Source organism: Camarhynchus parvulus, chromosome 4, assembly GCF_901933205.1.
Source record: "Camarhynchus parvulus chromosome 4, STF_HiC, whole genome shotgun sequence".
Classification (NCBI taxonomy): Eukaryota; Metazoa; Chordata; class Aves; order Passeriformes; family Thraupidae; genus Camarhynchus; species Camarhynchus parvulus.
In genome coordinates, this window is record NC_044574.1 from 40,902,490 (window position 1) to 40,924,288 (window position 21,799).

At 40.3% G+C, this 21,799-nt stretch overlaps 1 protein-coding gene across 5 annotated transcripts in view; it reads right to left on the reverse strand.

Annotated features, from left to right (window-relative positions):
- Positions 1-18,854, reverse strand: part of RAPGEF2 (Rap guanine nucleotide exchange factor 2) — a 187,858-nt gene extending 169,004 nt beyond the window's left edge. For 3 of the 5 annotated variants that reach the window (XM_030947066.1, XM_030947067.1, XM_030947064.1), the window contains exon 1: positions 18,689-18,757. In XM_030947066.1, coding sequence (XP_030802926.1) covers positions 18,689-18,757 — 69 coding nt within the window. Of the gene's footprint in view, positions 1-18,688 lie in introns of all 5 variants that reach the window. The other 2 variants (XM_030947068.1, XM_030947065.1) reach the window with 1 other exon arrangement.
- Between the last annotated feature and the right edge of the window lie 2,945 nt (positions 18,855-21,799).

The window sequence follows — 21,799 nt, forward strand, 5'->3', positions numbered from 1 at the left end:
CAGTTACGTCTCTTCTCAGAACAAAATGAGTATTTGGTGATATGACATGATCTGAAGAATTTTTGCTCATGGGAAAACTGATCAGAGCATAAGCTAGACTGGTGCCATTATACAGGAGAGCATCACTGACATTCCTCTTCCTTCTGAGCATCTCAGTCCAGACATGAGAAACTCCCACAACCTACTGTAGGCAACTTATATATGACATTAGAGCCTATTAAATCAGCCCATGAGCAGCTTTGCCAGTACATTTAATTTAAATTGTGGAGATGCTCAAATCCAATTACATTTAAAGCATATTTCTACCTGAATCTGAATGAAAACAACAAATAGTAGAGACAAGAAAAAAAGTAGAAACAAGCTAAAAACTAGGTCACACTGAAAAAGCTCTTCACACAATTTTTTGCAATAAAAAATATCCACATACACCCTTCTGTAAATAAAAATTAACTAGGTTACCTTAAAACTTATCTCAGTTGTATTTAAGCAAAAACATGGGATGAATTGCTATGAATTGAAGTCTACTTCTTTCTCCCTACATAACCTCTCTCTGAAAGTTAGTTTCTTCTGCCACTACAGTAAATGAAACAATATGTCTTTCTAAAAAACCACAGATCAGGTGCCAAGTGCTGGAGGCGACAGTTAACAGAGGCAGGAAAAGAAGCTACCTGGAAACCTGCACCACGTACTCTGACCTCCTGTCCTCTTCCACTTCATTCCTTTTCCTGTACTTCTCATCTGGGGCTTAGCCTTTAAAAACCACCAGCCTCTTAAAATGACATTGTTCTGGTAAAGTGGTTAATATTCATCCCCTACATGTGAAATGTCACACACAGTAGTACCTGCTCTGTTGGCTGCTAGGCTGCTTCTGGCGAACATCACCGCACTTCATTATTTAACAACTTCCTCAGCATTCAGAAACTGTCTGGACTAGTGGACTGAAGGTTATTAACATTTTAAAATGCCTGCAGCTAATATTTCCAAGTTGTCCAAGACAGTAATTATTGCCCACATTATTGCTAAATATTAGCATTTGGTCATATGATATAATCCAAAATATATCTGCAAGCTGGACTTTACATTTATTTTGCATACAAACACTTTTCCCCCCTAAATAAGCCACAATAAATTCCTCTTAAGAGAAACAGGACAAAATATTGATACCAAATTACCTTTCTTGAGTTTGGATAATGGAGAATACTCCTTTAGGAAGAAAAGGTCACATTAACACGGAAAAACACTAATTATGTGCAGAATGCATTCTACAGAGTTACAGGATTCTGTTCATTCTGAGGGAGGGAGAAAGAATTCCAGATGGTTATTTCAATAAAAGCCTTCCACAGACAGCAGCACAGTGATGCTCAGGATGATGCACAGCACCTCATCTAGGCAAGAGAAAAACATCCATTAGCAGCAACCACATCTACGTGCACACCTTGACTCAACCAGCATACTATAACAAAACACTTTTCCTCTCTATAGCTAGAAAAAAAAGGGTCAGAGTTACCTGAAACTGTAGCAGGTTCCCTAACAAGTCTGCTCAAGTCTCCCTGATGGCAAAGATAGTTTCACTAATAATAATTTTTTGTCACTATCAAGATTGACTGGTGAAAGTTTTTGTCTCACTCTCTCAATTTTGTTTATTTTTACAGACTAACCACAGAGAACTAAGAACCAACAAAAACATAGGTTGTAACCAAATTAGCTACCCAAGACTGATTCTTACACCTTCACCTACCAAGTCAAACTGCAGGACCTGGAAGATACACATAATCATTTTCTCCTGGGTGTGTTTCTCCTCAAAATAAGTGCACATGGGTGGCAGACAGAAAGGGTTAGATAAAGCTATTGTGGCATTTTAAAATTAATTTTTAAATTACTCAGCTAATTTAAATGGCCATAAGGTCCCTCCAAACAGCAGCCTACCACCAAACAGCCTTAACATCTGCCTTCTGAAACAGGCAACATCTTTCAGCTGTCCACAGGGTAGCCAATAACAGACAAGTCACAGTGCAGAAACACCAAAAGATTTTTTTCTCTACATTGCTATCATTGGAAGTATTGTAATTTCCAGAGATGCTCAAGGGAGCTGGACACAAAAATCCATGGCAGAGTTTATTTATAAAAAATCAAATTATCTGGAAAAGAGAGCACTCAAGTCCTTGGCTTGATGTCCCAGCTGTAATGGCAGTAGACAGCAACACAGCCTGGCATAAAAGTATTTGTTTACACATGAAAAAATATATCTTTACCTTGCACTCTAAGTTTACACTGACTATGAAAGCATTTCTTAGTAAATAAATCCACAATTTTTACCACCTCTACTTTGTCAAATAAGCAGCAGCTCACAGAAAATCCAAGAGATGAAGCTTAATTTCTCAAAACTATTTGGAAATCCAACTAAATACCTCCAGGGTTCCACTAAAAATGAATAATACTTGATTCTGGATGCCACCTGTACTTTTAAAGCTGGAATATGGCATTTGCATAATTTACGTGTCAGCTGATTTTCCAGATTACATCTTTAACAGACATAGGGAAAGACTGACAAACTGCTACCCACAATTCCAAATATGAAATAATTATTTGGAAAGTACATCCTCATTCTTACAGTCATTTAAGGTATTTTACAGTCCTCCTACACAAAGTGGAGAAGTTTTGTTTCCTTTCTTAAAGACATCCTCTATTTGTTCAAATTGCACACGATTATGAAATGTTAGATCTGTATGAATAGTCACTGCAACTCACACTAACTGAAGACAGCATCATGAGGACAGAATAACAAAAACCCTCCACAACTGAACATATAGAGCATATTCCTGCTGTTTCAAACATTCCATGCTGCCAAGCAGCACCATTTCAGCGTCGCTGTGTTAGTTCCAGTTGCCCTAACACATTTATTCATAATGCAAAATAAAACAAAACCAAAGAAACCGCACACACCCCACAGGACAAAAAGGTCATTTTCTTTATTTTATCCAAGTGCAAACAGATGTTTGAATAGAATGGGTTTTTTAACATAAACACAATCAGAGATCATTTCTAAAGTATGTAATTTTAGAGTCATGTTGTTACTGGGAACTTTATTTTTTTAATAAAAAGCAAATGTAAACAAAAATTGATTAAATAGCAATCTCATAAGTAACAAGCTAAGAAAAAAATAAGAAGGGGTTCTGGTTTTTTCTTTAATTTCAGCATACTAAGAGATGTCAGGGCAATTGCTAAACCACCCTTCAGATTTTGACACTACATGGGATTTATAAATCCCATATAGCTTTTAGGCTGAAGGAGGAATCTGTCCATAAGCAGCAAGTACGCTTTAGTGCTTATGACAGGCTGAATTCCTTTTACCCCTTACAGCATTTTTCTTGCATTGTTCATTACCAAAGTGAATAATGTTGCAATTTTAGAAACTGAGTCCTAGCAGCATAAACCAATCAGAAATAAAGTTACACACACAGAAACCCTGCAACTATGAAGAGAATAAGAAGAGCAGGGAGAATAAAACAGTAAAATGAGAAGAATAAATGAGGGGGGGGAAAGATTTAAAGTTGTAGTTGATAATAGCTGGGAGATTTTCAGCTGGAGAAAGGAAAAAAGCCTTCTGTTCATCAAAGAAAAAGAATTGGGTGATGGTGGTATAATATGCAAGCTGAAACACACAAAAGATGACCCGCTGTGTGAGGGATGCTGTATTAACTAGTGCAACATTTTTACTGTATCTGGCTTCTTATCAGGTCACTATCTCACACCTACCTGGAAGATTCTCACTATTTTCTTTATCTGTCTCAGATCAAAAGACAATTTTCTGGTTAGCAGGTGGTCTCACACATCATGTATTTACACACAGAGATCCCTTTTGTGGTTTTCCTTCTTTTCCCTTTTTTGTTTGTTTGTTGGTTGGTTAGTTTCAAGCTTTTTAATTACAAGAAAAACGTTTAGCAAGATATTCACAGAAGATCATCTTCTCCTGAGAAAATTAATTATAATGGTAAATTAATCCCCCAGGAATAATTTTCTTTTAATATTGCCAAAGTAAAGAATTTATAAATTAATTAAGTTGGAATGTATTAGAAAAGCTACTGCATGTGAGTGTTTGTCCCTGAACAGCAGGCTCCTAACTAAAATTTTCTAAATGACTCATGATTGCAGCATCTCCAAGTTTTGTAAGTGCACTCTGAGCAGGTTATCCTTCCAGAGAAGCTGCAATGCAGGCATTGCAGGGCCATGCTATCCTTAGAGCTGGAATTTGCTGAAATGACTCAACACCAAGGAGCTGCTCCTGAACACCGTGGTGCTGCCCGCAGACCACCACACCTGATGGTCTGTCACTGGAGGCAGTCATAGATCATCTACAGACACTATTTCATCATTTTTCACTCCTTAAAGACACTATTTTGTCTTTTTCTTCTGGGGGAAAAAAATACAAACCCACACATCCATCACAAAAGACAAATGCCCATTCTGATGTTTTAGACAGCAGATACTAAACTAAGACACCAAGCAGCAGATGTAAAAAGGACCATCTTCTGCACACAACATGTAGCCTCTTTCCTTACTTTAAAGCTGCAAAATCCACTCATTAAATGGAATACAAAATCACTCATTTTAACATGCAACTAAGTTCCAGTGGTTTCAAGGCCAACTTTCATCATACAGCAAAACATGTGAAAAGATGCCTGCCATCCCTCAACAATTTACAGCTGGAAGACAAGACAGAAGTTAGGTAGATGTAAAATGGGGGTTTTGTCATAACTGTGGTCCTTGTTATTTTAGACAGTTAGCATTAGGAATACAAGAAAAACATGAAAGCAGCCTAATTATTATGGTGACTACTTGAAAGCAAAAAAAAAAAAAGCCATGAAAACAAGAAGTTACTCTCTGTTTGCAAAGTCTATAGAATATTTTGGACCAAAAAAGGAACAGGTCTCCACTAGTTCACAAAACCTCTGATTACTGGAAGTCATATGACACTTGGGGTTTTAGCCCTTCTGTTAGTTAAATACAGAATTAAAAACTCATATCCCAGTTATCAGGGCACCAGAAAGGTTAAACAGTATCAATTGAGAAAAATATTTTCTTTGTGATTGTTTCCTAAGAAATGCCACTCTACTTTTCCAAATAAATTTAGAATATTTTGTTCAGTACTTTGAATTTCAACACCTATGAAGATTTTCAGGCATACAGAGCTGGCTTCATAAGCCTCTTTCAAGTGGCACTGCATACTGGGGATGAGACCGTTTAATGGTGACAAACTCATCACAGGTTTTCCTGAAACCTGCTCACCACAACGCATTGCAAAGGCTACTAAAGCAAATGCAAAGTACTAAACACTAATCAGGCCCATTATGAAAAGTTATACAAAAGCCAGACACACAAATATGAAGTTAAACAAAATGTTCAACTACTGCTGACAGTCCTAATTCTAAATATAGTTTACTGCATACGGAAATACAAAACAATGCAAAAATAAAGTGAGATGACAAAATAGTCATTATAGACTATATAACATACTGTCAAACCCATATTCCAAAAAGGAGTTACTTGCCATCAGAGGTTTCAATAAGTAACATAAGTTTATATAAATTTTACAAGGGGAACATCACAAGAAGACTTGGCTGCATGACCCTGGTTTAGTTAGTTAAAAACTTTAATCAAGTCTTCAAATATAACTCAATTTTAAATTTCTTATTTATTCCTCAGATGTACTTTACAGGGCATGCTTGCTAAATGGTCACACCACAAGCATACAAGTTCAGTTGTACTGCTGCATAAACAATAATGCAAACTTGAATGACTAAATAGAGCTGTTTGTAAGAAATCAGTCTTGAATTTAAAACTTCACACTGCACCCTGATTATGAAAAAAACAGTTTAGTCAAAAGCCTTCACTGCACTCCCATCTTTGCTGCCCTCAGGATTGCTGTACTCTCTCAGAGGACTAGTTTAAGTGGTTAAGCCTTTTGTTAGTAAATTGGGGAGAACCTCTTTCATACACCAGAACTCACAAAAAAGTACATGTTTAATGTACTTTTCATTCCCTTGTTATTTTCATGACCTCCAAGGTGGGAGAATCCTCCAAGACCTTCCATAGTCGGTAGAAGCATGGAGTGGATGAGCATCTCCCCTGAGTATAAATGTATCCCCATGTAAAACAAAGTCATTAAGGTCATCTGAAAATCTAAATGGGAAATGAGTCCTACCAAATAGGATATAGCCTATGTTCCTCTGCCTCCACATAGGATGCTCTATTAAAATGAGAAATAATTGAGACTGAAGTGGTTACTGTATTCGGTGTTTTAATCAGCCATGTAAGTCTTGTGGACACCAAGAGATGATTTTTTTAAAGTTTCAGTTTTGGAGGTGAACCAGTATGTGCCAGAGTCACAGCATGATACTGCAGAGCTGAAGATCTGTGTTTCATTGTGGAAAAATACTTTCTGTACAGTTCCTTTTGGGAAGGAGAGGGGACAGGACATTCCAGAAAACCACAACAAGTAGCATTTTTGGAGGAAGGCACTTCCTGACCTTAGCTTTCAGATAAATCCCAAACTGAAGACATCTATAAATAGAAGAAACAGGAAAAGAAATCAAGTAAGATATCAAACGTCACTTGTTTAAAGCAGAACTTTCCTTTCTCCTTAAAAGAAACTGTGACACAGTTTTCCTAAAGGAATGCACAGTGTGCAAGTAGCCGTGTCTTACCAGCCTGGAGACCGGCCCAGCTATTTCTTCATTATCTCCTGGCTCATTTTACAACCAATTTAGAAATACTTTTCACTAGTGTTCATAAGTAACATTCAGACTTTTCAACACACTCAGGCAACTTACCACAGACTCTCAAAACCATTTTGTCACATTAAATTTAACACATTATGATATGGTTGCAAAATTTAATAAGCCCGTCTTCTACTATTTTACGTGTTCTGCAGAGTTGGCAAGTTTTAGATTATTTCTTTTAGAAACTAAGATTACCCTGGAACAACCGGGGTAGGTAAAATTATCTTGAGAATGGCATTTCAGCAGCTATCTAATAGCAGAGGGGACAGGCCAATATTTGGCTGACAAATTGTGATAAGCGTGCTCTAAAAATAAACAGCAACTTATGAGGCACCAAACACCACGGAGCTGTGGCTGTGGGGTTTTTTTAATATAAAATGGAAACCTCATGCAGTAAACCAAGATGCCTTGTGAAGTTACTCATGGTTAACAGAAGTAATACTTCACCTAGAAGCTATTTATGAAGGCCAGGGTAACCATTAGAGCACCTGTTTCAGACAGACCTCCTTTGTTCAAAAGAAATGTAAGGCAACTCGCCTGCTGGAACGTGGGCCAATGTCAACAGCAAATCCAACTGGATTTATGCAGGTTGTGTCACCATAAACCACGTTACTTTCGTCATGGCTAAACGTTCGTTTACTATCAAAGCCAAGATGGATTGTAAGAAAGTGCCATTATTTTCTCTTCACTTTTAAATTCACTTAAAATATTCATTCACATAAGAACATTAGACGTTAAACAGCAATTTTCTTATCAACAGTTTGCTTATCAAACCTGGTAAATGTAGAAATCTGACATATGACAATTCCGATGATGACAAACTCTAAGTATTTGTATATTTTGTTTCAGGAGTGAAAAAAAACCTGTATAAGGTACATTGTATTGCAATTTATAAATAAAGGAGAGTTTCTTTCCCACTCAGAAATAAATAAATGTGAGATAAATTATTAGCCAAATCACCCTGTTCTAAGTGCTCACCTAGTAAGAAAAATACCTGAAGTAATGACTAAGGCACAAAATTCAAAAAGCACTACAATAAAGGTTTAAAAAGGGAAAAACTACAGGACATCAAATTAATAAAACAGAGGTTAAACCACAGCAGAAGGCTAGGTACAAGGAATGACTACAAGAAGGGAGAAGAACTAATAATTTGCCTGGGTATTCAGAAAAATATTTCAAAATTAAGTATCCTATCGCAAAACTCAATTTTCTTTGTTTTGGGCTCTTAGAACTGTTTTTCAAAGCTAACAGAGCATTTCTACCCGTTTGTGCCATGCATTGCATCGATCACACTTTCCAGCAATATCCTGTAGTCTAGAAGTTTTTCAACTACGAAAGTGATATTCCCCTAAAAGTCAAATTAAAGAGTGGAACAAGACTCTCAAAGAGGATTTAGGACTAGTGGAGACCTGCTACCTATCAATACTCAGTCTGCTAAAATACAAGCTAATAGCAGCAAAATAAATGGCTGTCTAAAATACAGCAGATATGGAATATCCTCCTCTCTTCCACCTTGGCAAACACCTACAACAGAGTTAAAAAAATTCTCACCCTTCCTTTGGCACTGTTACCTCAAGCCATTTTTAACAGCTGAGCTGGAATTGTGCTGCCATCTGATAGTTGTTCAGTGGCCTACGACCAAGGAGCTGGCATCTTCCAACGAAGTCATCTTGAATTAAAACAAGGCATTGGTGCTAATTAGCGGCTTTCAGCACTAAGGGAGAAGCCATGGCAAGGACAGAAACTCAATTACCCTCGTTCCAGCAAGCACCAGCTCCTGGTCAGCATGTAGCTGGCGGAGCCCCTCATGTTTCCACATCCATGGCACACAGTAAATGCTTCAGTCTCCAGATCAGACCACTGCGGGCCATTCACACAGAGGTCTGACCTTTTGTGCTTTGCGCAAATTTGTAACAAATCCATTGAAGACCCCCAACAAATCTGGTGCACTATGCAGCCATGTGTACCATAGGATCAACACAAAATGCAGCTCAGACTGAGATGCTCACAACTACTTTGCTGTAACTCAGAGTGAAAACTTTCTCGCTGGGAGTGATTACCATCTGTTCACCAGCTCCTCAGCGCTGAATACATTCAAGCTACTTAGTTACTGTACTAATCGAGTTTAGAGAGAGATACCACCTGAACACCATGAACCAGTGCAAAATCTTCTTTTCCTGTTTCATACTCAGAGTATCATCTATGAACTACACTCCTATTTATTGTTTGTCTTAAGATAATGCAAATTCAATCGATGGGCCACTTACTGCCTTCACTGGTGAAACTGCTGGTTATTAGCCACCCTCAACAGGAAATCAACAAATGTGTCAGGATCAACTACAGCACTTCAGCTTTCAGCATCTTGCTATGAATTTAGCAACTGGGATAAAAGCCCAACCATGTTACACATGTTTGCACACATTCTGCTTCAGCAGCATCCAGAACCTGCTTTTTATTTCCAGTTTTTGACTCTTTTTGGAGACTGCGGTTCCTCCAGAGTTGAAGAATTCCACAGGGAGAACTCCTGCTGTAGTTTAGGAACGGTATTCCCCAATTTAGTGCTCTTATAGAAACATTCCAAAGCACATGGTGCTTACTCACCCTCCCCTTCCCTTCCCTTCAGCAGGATGGAAAGGGCAATTGGAGGCACAAAAGGTAAAGACCACGGGTTGAGATCCAGATATAAGAACAACTACAACAGTATAAGAATAGATATAAAAACAAATACATTTTAATTTTTCAGTTAATAGATAAAGTTCAAAGCTATTTCAACATAAAGCACCATCATACACGAACACAATAAAATGCCAGAACTCTGAAATATTGACGTAACTATTTAAACCCAAGTCCATCTTTTTTTGTCACTATAGCTATGGCACCTTCAAAAACTGCCTGAGCTACTGCCCCCAAATAGAAGTCAGCAATGGGACGCTGTGTTCTGGCAGCGCCTGCCTGTCCTACAGCCCTGGCGAGGGAATTCACTTGGAACACCCACAGCACCACTGGCAAGGGACAAAAGAAGTCTGTAATACTGCACAGACAAGCCTCTCTCTCAGTTCAAAATGCATCTAAATATTTACTACCATGTATGCTGTGTATTCTGACACATCTTTTGACAAATAGCAAAACTCTGCAGAACCATTCAAAGGAGGGCTGGCTACTCACATAATGCAATGTGTGACTGATTTCTGCAAGGTCATGTATTCTGAGGAAACATTCTGGGCGGGCAAGGGAATGGTTTCCTGACAAGATGAAGCACTTACCTCAAAGTCAAAACAAAAACAATGGAGGGTACATATTTTAGGTAAGTCCCCATAGATTTCACATACCAAATGGAAAAATGTGTATGCCTTTTAAATTGCATGCCAACAAAATTAAGTGTCACTTCTTTGTTTTGCCCCCAGGAAGACAGCCCACAAGCACCTAATTTTCAAATACTATACAACAAACCAATACAGATTAGATTCAGTATATACATTATTCTCTATATATATTTTGTAAATACAGACAAGATTCAGTATAATAATACAAAAAAAAACCCAAGCTCCGAGCCTTAGCATCTCCCCCACCCAATTCAGTGAATGCAAAGGTGCCCCTTAAATTAAAAAAAATTCTCATTTTAGGAAATTCATCAAGAATAAATAATGTCATAACATTACGTCCAGTTTAATTTTTTTTATACCTATAAACAGTGTTTGAAAATGGAGCACCATATACTCTCTGGGAGAGGTTTAGGTATTTCAGAGGTTCCTACACACAACCATAAGCATTTCTTTTCAATCTCTTGTATCATAGGTCTTCACACCTTCAGCTACACCAACACAAACATTTGAAGCCACAATCTAAACCAGACTGAGTCACTTAAATTTTAGAAAGCAAAAACCCTACTACACAATCTCTCAAAAGTAAGGTCCTTTTGTTCTGTTCAGCTAACAAGACTGTATCACTTATCCTGTGTTTTTTGCAGCCTCACAAACAGCTGGAAGGGCAGGAATGAGGCAGCAGAGAACATCAGCATGGAAAACAGTGAGTGAGCAGCTTTGGTGGGTGCCTGGAATCCAGCCAGCATCAACCCACTACAACTAGCTCTGCTGCTAAAGAAATATAATGTACCACAAAAGATTCAGCCTTTGGTTTCAGCAAGTCAAACCTCAAGCAGATATTGGTGGTACAGCCTTGTTTTCCCATCAACTACTTATAAACCACATTTCTGTAATATTCTTTCTCACCCCTCTAAGTTTTGAGTTATTTTTTGCATAACAGGGCAAAAAGTGTGAATGACTAATTTCAGATAGAAAAGGCTATATCAATATTTTTTCCCAACTACAGTAAAAGCAAAATAAAGATGGGAGACCAGTATCACTAACAATAAAGAACTGCAAATATAAACTAAAAAACAAAACAACAAACTACTAAGCAAACAATCCACGGGTAACAGGAAACACCCTCCCGTTTAGAAACCCAAAACTACTACATAATAAATATTTTTATTAAGCAAAGTTTATTTTAACTTTAAGGCATACAAAAACCAAGCAAACAGAAACAAACAGCCTGGTAAAGACAATCAACAACAAGCATGCTCCACAAATGTGTCTTCCATGAAACTCAATACCCATTCCCAGGTAATTTACACTGAAACCAGATGCTGTTTCATTGTGTTGTTCACGTTTATCAGAATACACACATATAAGAGAAAAATAGGAAAATCATGCTGTCCACAGAAATAATAATATCAGAATTTTCCTTTAATTTTTATCAATGCTGAAAAGCAAACTTATGCCCTTTCCCCCCCCCTCTAAAAGTATTTAAATATTTTAATTTTTTCTTATTCCTTTAGTGTTTTGCTCAGGTAATGATATACATGCTGACCTTTACTGTTGACTAGAATTCCTTAGAACTGCTCTAAATCAAATATTTAATCACTCTTACTCAGGTCAGACAAGACAGACACACACAAAGAAACACATCTACACATCTATGGGCGTAACAGAGATACCCAGAGAGAACAAATAGCTAATTTTAACTGCAAACAAAGCTGAAAGAAAAGCACTGCAGTAGGGCTCCTCTCTCTCCCTTTTCAAGAAAAGTGGTCAACTTCACCAACTTCAGAAAAAGGGAAGCAGAGCACCACTTCCATTTTGAGACTAATTCAAATACACCCCTTCATGCAAAATATACCCAGCAAATTAAATCTGCAACACTGGCTGCAGCAAACAAGGCGCGCAGGCTCAGCTGCCCCTCACAAAGCATCTTTGTAGAGCTATCTTTCTGCCAGTGCTCCTTTTGAATTCCCAAACAATACCTCGCAAAAATTAGATCTCCTACTGTGGGAAAGTTCCCAAAACACAAGCCAAAATATATTTTCTCATGAGGATACAAAAAACCCTCAATGAGGAAGTCAAAGTTCTTACAATGACTGTTCAGTGTACATATAGTCATTCTTGAAACATGCTAACATATTAAGTAGCAACATTCTGATTTAGAGAAAAAAAATTAAAATCAGATCAGTAGTTCAACAGAATGAATAGCTAGTGCTAGCAGTTACTACTCAGGAATTTGCATAAGCATAGACTTTTAAAAACTTTTACGCAAACAGCCTTTTTAAAACAATGGATGTCAAGAAACAATAACTTATCAAAAAAACCTTAGCTAAGGGATATTGTAATAAGTATAAAATAAATGAATCATCTTTAGAGGTTACACTTAAATAATCTTTTTTTTTTTTTCCCTCAGGTACCAAGGGTTCTCCATGAATAAACAGATAACCCACAGGAGACTCCAACCTCCTACTAAAGAAAAACACGATCTTGGGAAAATGCTTGTATGTCCTTTACTTTTGCTGACCTACACTTTTACACCCAAGACATGAAAGAGTTTTCAGTCCTTTTGGTCTCGGAAGCCCAGCAGACAATTTTGCTCATTACTAGTTTTGGCAGAAGAGCAAGCCTATCCATGGCAAGCAGTCCTGCTTTACAATAATCCTCCTCCACCAGAGGTTATCCTGCAGCACCACCGGCTACACCCCACACCACTGGGGTGGGTGAGGATGGGTGGGAACATCCTGGTCCTTTGGCATCACAGAGGGTACAGACACGTGCTCTGATGTCTGAACAGCACCTCAGGAAGCAAGTGGACAAAACAAGCTTGGACTGAGTAGAAGATCCCTGGGCTTTTGGCCCAGCACTGCTCACTTCAGTACATTTCCTAGGCAAGAATGCCACAGAAAAGCTCCCAGTTTTTAAGTGCAGGAAAGAGACTATGTCCACAAAGGCTGAAAAAAACATGCTCACAGGACGATACTCAGCCCAAACCCAGGGCAACCACTTCTTCAGCCACTGCAGGGCAGAAATCAAAAGCAAACTCTACCAAACAGATAATTAATCAAGTAGGAAATTACACAGAGCTTATCGGCGCTGCAGTTAAACCCTCACTTTCCCAGTTTCAAACCGGCTCAGATACGTACAGCCAACCGAGCTGCAATCTTCTGATGCAATGAGAAAGCACACAAGTGTGTAGGATAAGGCTTCCACTCGTATTTCTATGCTATAGGTGAAGGCTTCCTGATCATACCAAGCTCTTTGCAAGTGTTGGCAAAACTTGTATCATTAAAAGATATGGAAATCTATTAGTGCACAAAGTACTAGCCCTATGACAGGGCAGAACTACTGTAAAAGAAATTAAAAAGTCAATACTCTTGTCATTCTCAAAGCTCTTGGCCATGAAGATATGAATGGCTATGGGAAAATACACACACACCCCATTAGAAAGACTGGGAAATGAGCATACTCTTTCAAAACAAACAGGATATTAAGCAGCCCATTGCAGTACATACCCTTAGTTTTGAAAATGACATGAAAATTGACACTGCAAGTTCAGAATCAAACATTCCAGGGCTGTTTCAACAGACTGAGATTAAAGAGTCCACAAGAAAATCTGAGCTATGCAAGGATTTTCAGCTTTACTTATCAGCCATAAAAAGACATATTCATACAAGTAAGTTTGTTGGGCATGAAATAAGGCTGCATAGTAATACTAGCTTGAGAAAAACATTAGGAGAAAATAAATGTACACTTACTTCCAAAATACATTCTCTGATATTGTTTCTGTACTAAACAAATAGATTGTTTGCCTTGTCAGGTAAAGGTCTCACTTTTTCCCAATAGTAGTTTTGGTTTTTATGCTGCCAGTAAAGTGCTGAAACACAGCAGGAAAAATCCCCATGGTTAAAGGTCTCTACATACACGAGCCTATACTAACTTGTTTCATCTGTATTCACCTCCCCTACTTACAGCCCAAGAGCCACCGCAAGATATCACTTAACCTACAGTTTTTCAGACACATTCAGGGTATGTTAACTATTTTGAACAAGTTTCCAAAACCCTACAGCATCTAGAGACTTGTTGGTATTTTTTAGTTCAGACCAACTACCCTTACAGCTGACTTTATGATGGCAATTCTACTTGAAGCCCACTGCTGAGCAAGAAAGGAGCCCAGACCAAGAAGCAGCAACAACCTTTCTTCATTAAGCTGCATTACTAACGGTGGTCCAATGTTAACACAAGACATAACAGACTCATGTCCCCACTTCAGAATTAGTCACTGCAGTCAGCAGAAAGCCTGACCACCACCACGGGAAAGCACAGTTAGGAATCTAATTTTGTTGGCCAAATGTGCTCCCCAGAAAGAAACAGAATGTCCAACCTTGCAAAGTAAGGCTGCTCCTGAATAACCACGTAACAAAGCCCTGAGATGCATTATGGAAATGCCACTATATCAATGCAATACAGCCAAACACCAGGCATCAGCTGCCACAGCCCTTCACTTCTCTGGCCTACCAAGAACCAGCAGGGGATTTTAGCAACAGAATCAGTTCTCAGCATTATACTGCTGTTAGCAGCCTGATAACAGGGGTTACCCTCCTCTGTAAATGCTCACCTCAAAAAGATGGCAACACAGTAGCATGCTGACTGTGAAGAAAATCTGAAAGAACAACTCAAGCTCCAAAATATTTTTGTTTTTCAAAGGAAAGAAATCCCAAATAAGCTCCTTTGAAAAAGATCATTTTAGTCTTCTAGTGTATTTGATATACAGACACATAATCAGCCTGAATTTAAAGACTAAATATTCTTTTGCTAGACTCACATATAAAATGCTTAGTTCCTCTGATCCCATTAAAATACACAGCCTTGTATTTTTTTTAAGAGATCACTGTAGCAAGAAGGAAATGTTCATTTCTGGCTTATCTGAAGATTGCACACAATCATGCTATCACTGGTTACAAGTATAAAAATAACAGAACCGGGGAACAAGCTGAAAGTTTATTTGGAAAAAGCATAGGTACATCCTATAATTAAACCATTTTTCCTCTCAAGTGTTCAAGAAGGGACTATCTGCTTTACAACAGCATCCTGTTTAGATGTCTTCTGACATTAAATGACTCATTAGTATCAAACTAAGGGCTACTGTACAGTTCTCCCCTCTACCCTGAAGAGCTGGTGTGATGCTGTCACATCTCTGCTCCTCGTTACTGCAGTGCTGAACTGCCTTCATGTACCACACCAGCAGTTTCCAGAAGGAAACCTTAGGCATCTAACATATATAAGGTACACATTCAAAAAATTTCTTCCTGCAGACATCACCACATGGCATGAAAACAGTGGACAGTATGCAGAGTTTCTGAATCAACCAGCTATTCACATACCATGCCATGCAAATGAGTTGTCAGGATAAAGAAAGATTAGGGTTCAGCTTCTCTTGTTTGAAAACAAAAGCAGCCCTATGTTTTCAACCAAGCTACACCAGTATAAAACTGCATGCTTTCTGAAATGGCCTATGATGCCAAAAAGAATTTGTTTTGTAAAGACTTAAAGCTATAACAGTCCATGCAAGAGGACATTAAGAGAAAAAAAAACTAGATCTCCATTACTCACAGCTCAAGGGCATAAAACCATTTGTAATTTATGAACATTTAAAAGTTAGATCCCAAAGTAGTTAAATTAACTTCCTAGTTCATGTCTTCAAAGAGAAAATGAATAGTTTAATACATCAATTAAAGAGAAGAGTTACACAACAGGTATGTTAAAGTACAGGCCACATATAAATCCTTTTATTTCTCATTTTTTTTAGCCAACAGAATATTGAGTTGTGATTCAGAAACACTCTGTAAAGGAGGATATAACAAAGAGAAATAAAGTTATAAATTTACAGAAGCAATTGCAGAATACACTGTTTACCTCAAGGAAAAAAAAATCAGTTCAATCCAAAATTACCAAGATATTTTTTCACTACAAAAGTTCAAGCCAAGTTTGCTTTTCCCAACAATGTTTATCAGACCTACTTCTCAAAGCTGTTCATATTGGCTATCAGTCTGTCACTCCTGTCCTCTGAGCCTGCAGTGAAGGCAGGGTGCCAAATTTGCACCCTGACAGTCCAGGGTGAATAGTAATGTCAAACAGAGATTTACCTCATCATGGTTTGGAAGAAGCTGAGCCCCAAAGAGTTTGTTAACATAAGAAGCAAATACGCTACTAACATACTTCTCTTGGTATTTCCTGCACTGACACAAATATGATAAATATATTTTCTCTTTTCAACCCTCCCTTGACTTTAAAAAAGCCTCATGACTTCCCAAAAGTCAAAATTAAGTAGCTATCTTTTAGAGATAGCATAGCAAGGACAGGAAAATACAAGTAAAGAAACAATAAGTTACTTTAAGGGAAGAAGGAAAAATAAGGTCTTTGTACCTTTCTATGTATTTTTTTCCTTTTTACGTAATGATGGAAGATGATGTGCATAAGCATATTTCTTTCAAATTCCAATACTGTTGTAAAATAAAATCAAACAGAGAACCAACAGCAGAAAACTAACACACATAATTCAACATGGACCACTTACAAAAACATCAACCAAGTTTTCTGCTGCAAGCCCAGTCTCCCCAGCAGCAACAGGAGAGCAGCACCAGTTTCAAGTATTTCCAGTGCTAAGAGCCCATTAGATTTCCCACATACTTGGTCTTGTTTGTGGATTATTTTGGGCCAGTGTCAATTTCATGGATTTAAGGGTGGGTTTCTTTTCCTGTGGTGATTGCCACAGCAGGCTGCCAGTGTGCTGATTCGGGAAGTTTCACAGCACTAATGCAAGCCCTGGTGTTCCCAATTTAGCTCTCTGCTCTGTGCCCTTCACTGGGCTTTATCCCTGTGCTCGGGCTGCATTCTTCACTGCGTCATTTCTTACTTTCTGCCTTTCTCTGCTTCTTTATTATCCCTTCTAGACAGCAAGGCCAACTGGCAAGGACACGAGAAAGTTTAACAGTTCACAGACCATACCACAGGGAAAGCATCGTCCCCCAAGCCCAGCCTGGTGGCCCCACAGCCTGACCTAGTGCTTTCTGAGCATCTGCCTGCATCTCTCCTCCTGAGCACCCCACCATGCTTCCCCAACCATGTCCTGAGGCTGGACACTGCTGGTAGGCACCCCCCAGCTGGAATCTATGCCTCTATCAATTCAAGTGACCTCACTGCAAGTTTGCAGAGAGTGTCTTCTCCAGGACAGAGCACTCAGCCTCCTTCAGCTTTCACAACACACTGAAGGGCTGGGTCCAGCACTGAAGGCAAACAGACATTTGGAAAAGGTCAAACAAGGACAGAGAAACAAGTTTAGCACCACAAAAACATGTTCCAGAAGCAGCTTCCTTTTTTATATAAAAGAAGAAAAAAAAAAGAGCTGCCAAAAAGGCATGCCACATACGATGCCTATGCAGCCAGCATGTTTTTCCATGAGAAGTTTTATTTTCTGACACATACTCCATGAACACGGGGATAAAAATAACATTACCACAATGACGTATCTATAGTAGGAGGAATGACTTATGGGTGCTGAGCAAAAGTCAAGGTTTCCTCTTTGCCCCAATTTAAAATCATCACCAGCCAGTCAGACGCCTGCCAAAACAATCAGTAACAGCATCTCTTCCCCAAAACCCGAATACAGGGACTGCTCAGAGAGCAGGACAAGCCTTTAGAAAATAGGACAGATGGCATTACAACTCCAAGCAAAGTAACTCCTTGTATCATTAGCTATTGAACCGCGGCTTGATGTGGGGATCAGTGTAAAGCTTATTAGTCTTTAGACAGTTGGCAGCAACAGCCACTGCAGCAACCGTTCGGGAGCAGAAGGAACTCATTCAGTTTGGTTGTTTTTCAGGTCATGTTAAGTCAAAATGTTTCTGTACGCACTCCAGTCCCCAGCTTAACCTTTCTCAGCCTCTCTAGGCTCAACTACGCTTACAAATGGCTTCGACTCACACACTCCTCTGATAAAGAGGGCTCCAGGAGCACGGCGCAGGTATCTAAAAAATTCCTGCCTGGTGCCATTGTATAAGGATTTCACTCTACTTTGGAGAGCAAGGACTTGCCAAGAATACCACTGACCTCAGCCCCTACATTATGAAACAGCGCTGCCAGCTCCAGCCAGCTATGTAAAAGTAGGGATTGAATTCAAATCCTGAGCCACCCGTACTCCGGGGCAATAACAAAACACACTCACACACAGAGGGAGGGAAAAAAAAAAAAAAAAAGAAAGAGAAAACGGAAAAAATACACCACCGAAAAATTATACTCTAAGTTCATTTTCTTTTTACCGGAAGCAACCTTCAAAACAAACCCAGCCGGCGTTTCTCCCTGTCCTTCCCCCAAAATTAGGGAGCAGGAGGAAAGTTGTCGCGTTAATGCGCGCCTTCCCTTCCCGGGAGCTGCCGGCCGGGCATTCCGCGCTGGGGAGTTCGGCGGGGGCTGCCAGGGGCTCAGCCCTGCCCGCGGGGCTCGGGGCTGCCCCGGCCGGGGCTGCGCGGGGCGGGCGGGAGCAGCGCGGCGGCCCCTCCGCCGCCCGCGGGGTCCAGGGCGAGGGGCGCTCACCTGGGGGCTCCGCTCCGCCGGGTTCTTCATCACCGCCTGGCGGAAGCTGTTATCCACGTAGGACGCCATCGCTCCCGGCTGCCTCCCGCCGCCGCCCGGGAGGCGCTGGGGAGGGCGGCCGCGGCCTGGCGCTGCGCGGCCGGAGCGCTGGGCGAGCAGCGAGCGGGGAGGCGGCGGCGGCGCGCAGGCAGCGCGGGCTCAGCAGCGCCGCCGCCCGGAGCTGCTGCAGGCGGCGGCCGAGCCCCGCCGGTGGCAGCGGCGGCGACAAGGGCTCGGCGCTCCCTCTCGAGCCGGCTCTACGCCTCCCGCCGGCCCGCTCCGCCGCATCCCCTCGGGCGGCAGCGTCGTCGCCTCCTCCCTCCTCTTCCTCCTCCTCCCATCCGGGCTGATGGGGGGCTCCGCGCCCGCCTCGGCGACGGGGAAGTTGCCGGCTCGGGGAGGCGGAGCGCCGGGGGGCGGGCCGAGGCGGGACGGAGGAGGGAAGGAGGGAGGGGAGGTGGGTCGCCGGGGGTCGCGGCCGGCGGGGTCCCCTCCGGCGGCGGTGCCTCAGCATCCTTCCCCTGGGAACACGTCCTTGCCCGGTTTAACCACCAAAAAACAAGTCTGAGCGGCCGCCGCCATGGTCCCGAGGGACGCCGCGCATCATCGCAGCTCCGGCGGTGCTCTCCGGTCACCGATACCAGTGATGGGCAAGCTGGACGCCAAAAATAAATAAATAAATAAATAAAGACTTGATCTGCCGAGTCTAGTGACTTCGGGGAGGCCACCTGTTGTCACGCTTCTCCAAAGTAATCCGTATCAGCTGGCTGTCCCCTCTGCCATTGCTATATGGGGTAAAAACGAGGAAGGGAGGGGTGTGAAATCGTTAATTTATCACTGTTCTGGGGGTTATCTAGCGGCGGATGCTCCTCACGTGAACTTAAGTTTTTAAAGAATAAAGGGTCTCGCAACATGGCTGATTTTCTTTGTTTACCACGACACCGAGCACGTCTCAGCAGCAGCCTGACAAACGCGGAGCATGGAAGTATTATTAGCGTGCCATTAGCGGCGGGGTAATACTATTAGTGTATTTGCTTTCACAAGTGATGTGTACCCTTCGCTGATACCGATCACGCAATGTAAATAATGTCAACACTAATAAATCTGTTTAATTACCAGTCACTAGCAGTCACATTTCAATTCCAAGTAAGGTAGTGTCATCTTTATTTGATTTTTTTATTTGTGAAATTTCCCAGGGCTAACCATCTTTTCCTTACAAAACATACACTGCTAGTCCCAGGAGAAAATATGTTACACTTTTAGACGTAAGTGGCTCTCAAAAATGCTGTGTCTTCAGACAGTAATCTACTAAACCTACTCAATTTCTAGATATGGCTCATTAACAAGGATAGCTCTTTGGGCTAATCCCACTCAGATGTGTCAGCAAAATATTTTTGCAGTAATACCAATTATTCTGGGCAGATCATGGGAAAATACTAGGGAGTGCTCCACATTCTCTACATCTAGCTTATTGGTGCTTTTGGTGCTTACTAGAAGTCCTTATGGGGGATTTTTTTTTTTTTTTTTTTTTTTTTAGTAACAGATTAGAAATGTCATGTCCTTTGCCCTAAAAAATAACAGTTTAAATATGCCTCGTGTTCATCATCCAGAGATGATAATAATTCCTTCAAATGAATCAAGCCTGCAGCTATAGAAAAGTGCCAGCTTTTCTGAAGCTCAGTTTACCAATCCGGAGTGCTGGAATTCCCTTTTTTTGGGGGCATATGTATAGGAGGAGTGCCACAGGAATGTGAGGAATGCTCTCTCAGGCTTCACTCCTCAATCACTTCAGGGCACCCATTCCCTGCTGCAGCAGCAGCCTAGCTTGCCTGACATCTTTATATCTCTACATCAAAACAGAGCTACCCACTCTATTTTAATATGCAATTATCTTTCATTTCAGACCTATTAGCTGTAACAGCACCAAGTCGAGCGTTTTGCTCTGGTTAATTTTTTGCTGTGCTGTCTGGTAACACAATACCTGTGATTCATAGGGATGTTTCACTTCAGAGAATGGGATTTCAGGGCTCTCATTGTATTCTGATCAGTGTCACAAATCTCAATGGTTATAGGTCTGTGTCAAAGGCCTAGCACACGCTTCATGAATTGTTATAAATGGGAATGAATGAATGAAAGAAGGGAATTGTACACAGAGAACTATGTACAAATATACTTAACAATGTCTCAATAATATTTAAGGATGTGTTGTGTTAACACCTTTTTTAGTGTCTGTAAGCAACATATTTGTATAATGCAAATACTTCTGATTATTCATATCCTCCATGGCGGATACTAGCATGTCCTTTATGCTGGGCTTTTTCTCTTGCTGAAATCAGTCTAGTTATTTCTGAATAGAAAAAAAAAAACCAACAATAAATCAGTAAATAATCATCAAGATTTGGAGTAAGGACAGTTATTACTTGAGAAAACATGCAATTATCTCCAGAAACCCACATTTTTCACTACAAGTATTCAACAAAACATAATTTATGGTATCAAATGTTTTTGCAACTTACATTTTCTCTTAGTCTCACTGTCTTCCTGTTTTCCAGCTTCAACAAAAAATCAGTATGATTTAAAATACACATATATACCAGGACATGCCTTTCATTTTGCTTATTGGTTACTCTTCAGGCTAGATAATAGTCTTCAGGTGTTACCTAGTCTTACCCTAATTCACAATGGAGTGGGGGTTTTTTGAGGGGGGAAGGGGGGGTGTTTTTCTGGTCATGTTAATACATTACACAGGTTTCCTACCCATCTTACACCAGGAAACCAAGAGTTAACTGTACACACGCAGTACATATGATGTTGATATTTCAACAGTATGGAAAGGCTGCAACACAAAATACGACAGCTCAGCATAATATCTTTCCGGATAGCTATAAGTAATAGCTATGTTATTTTATAGAAGCATTTCGCCTTAGAAATACAGCGTATCTCCCCTCCTGAATGTGTCCATTTCTTTCAAGAGGTAATTTGAAATGGTCAGGTCAAACAGCTACTAAAATGCTAAGAAAACAAATTCAGCAGTTCTGAGAGCATTTTGTTCATTTGCTAAACCTCATTTTC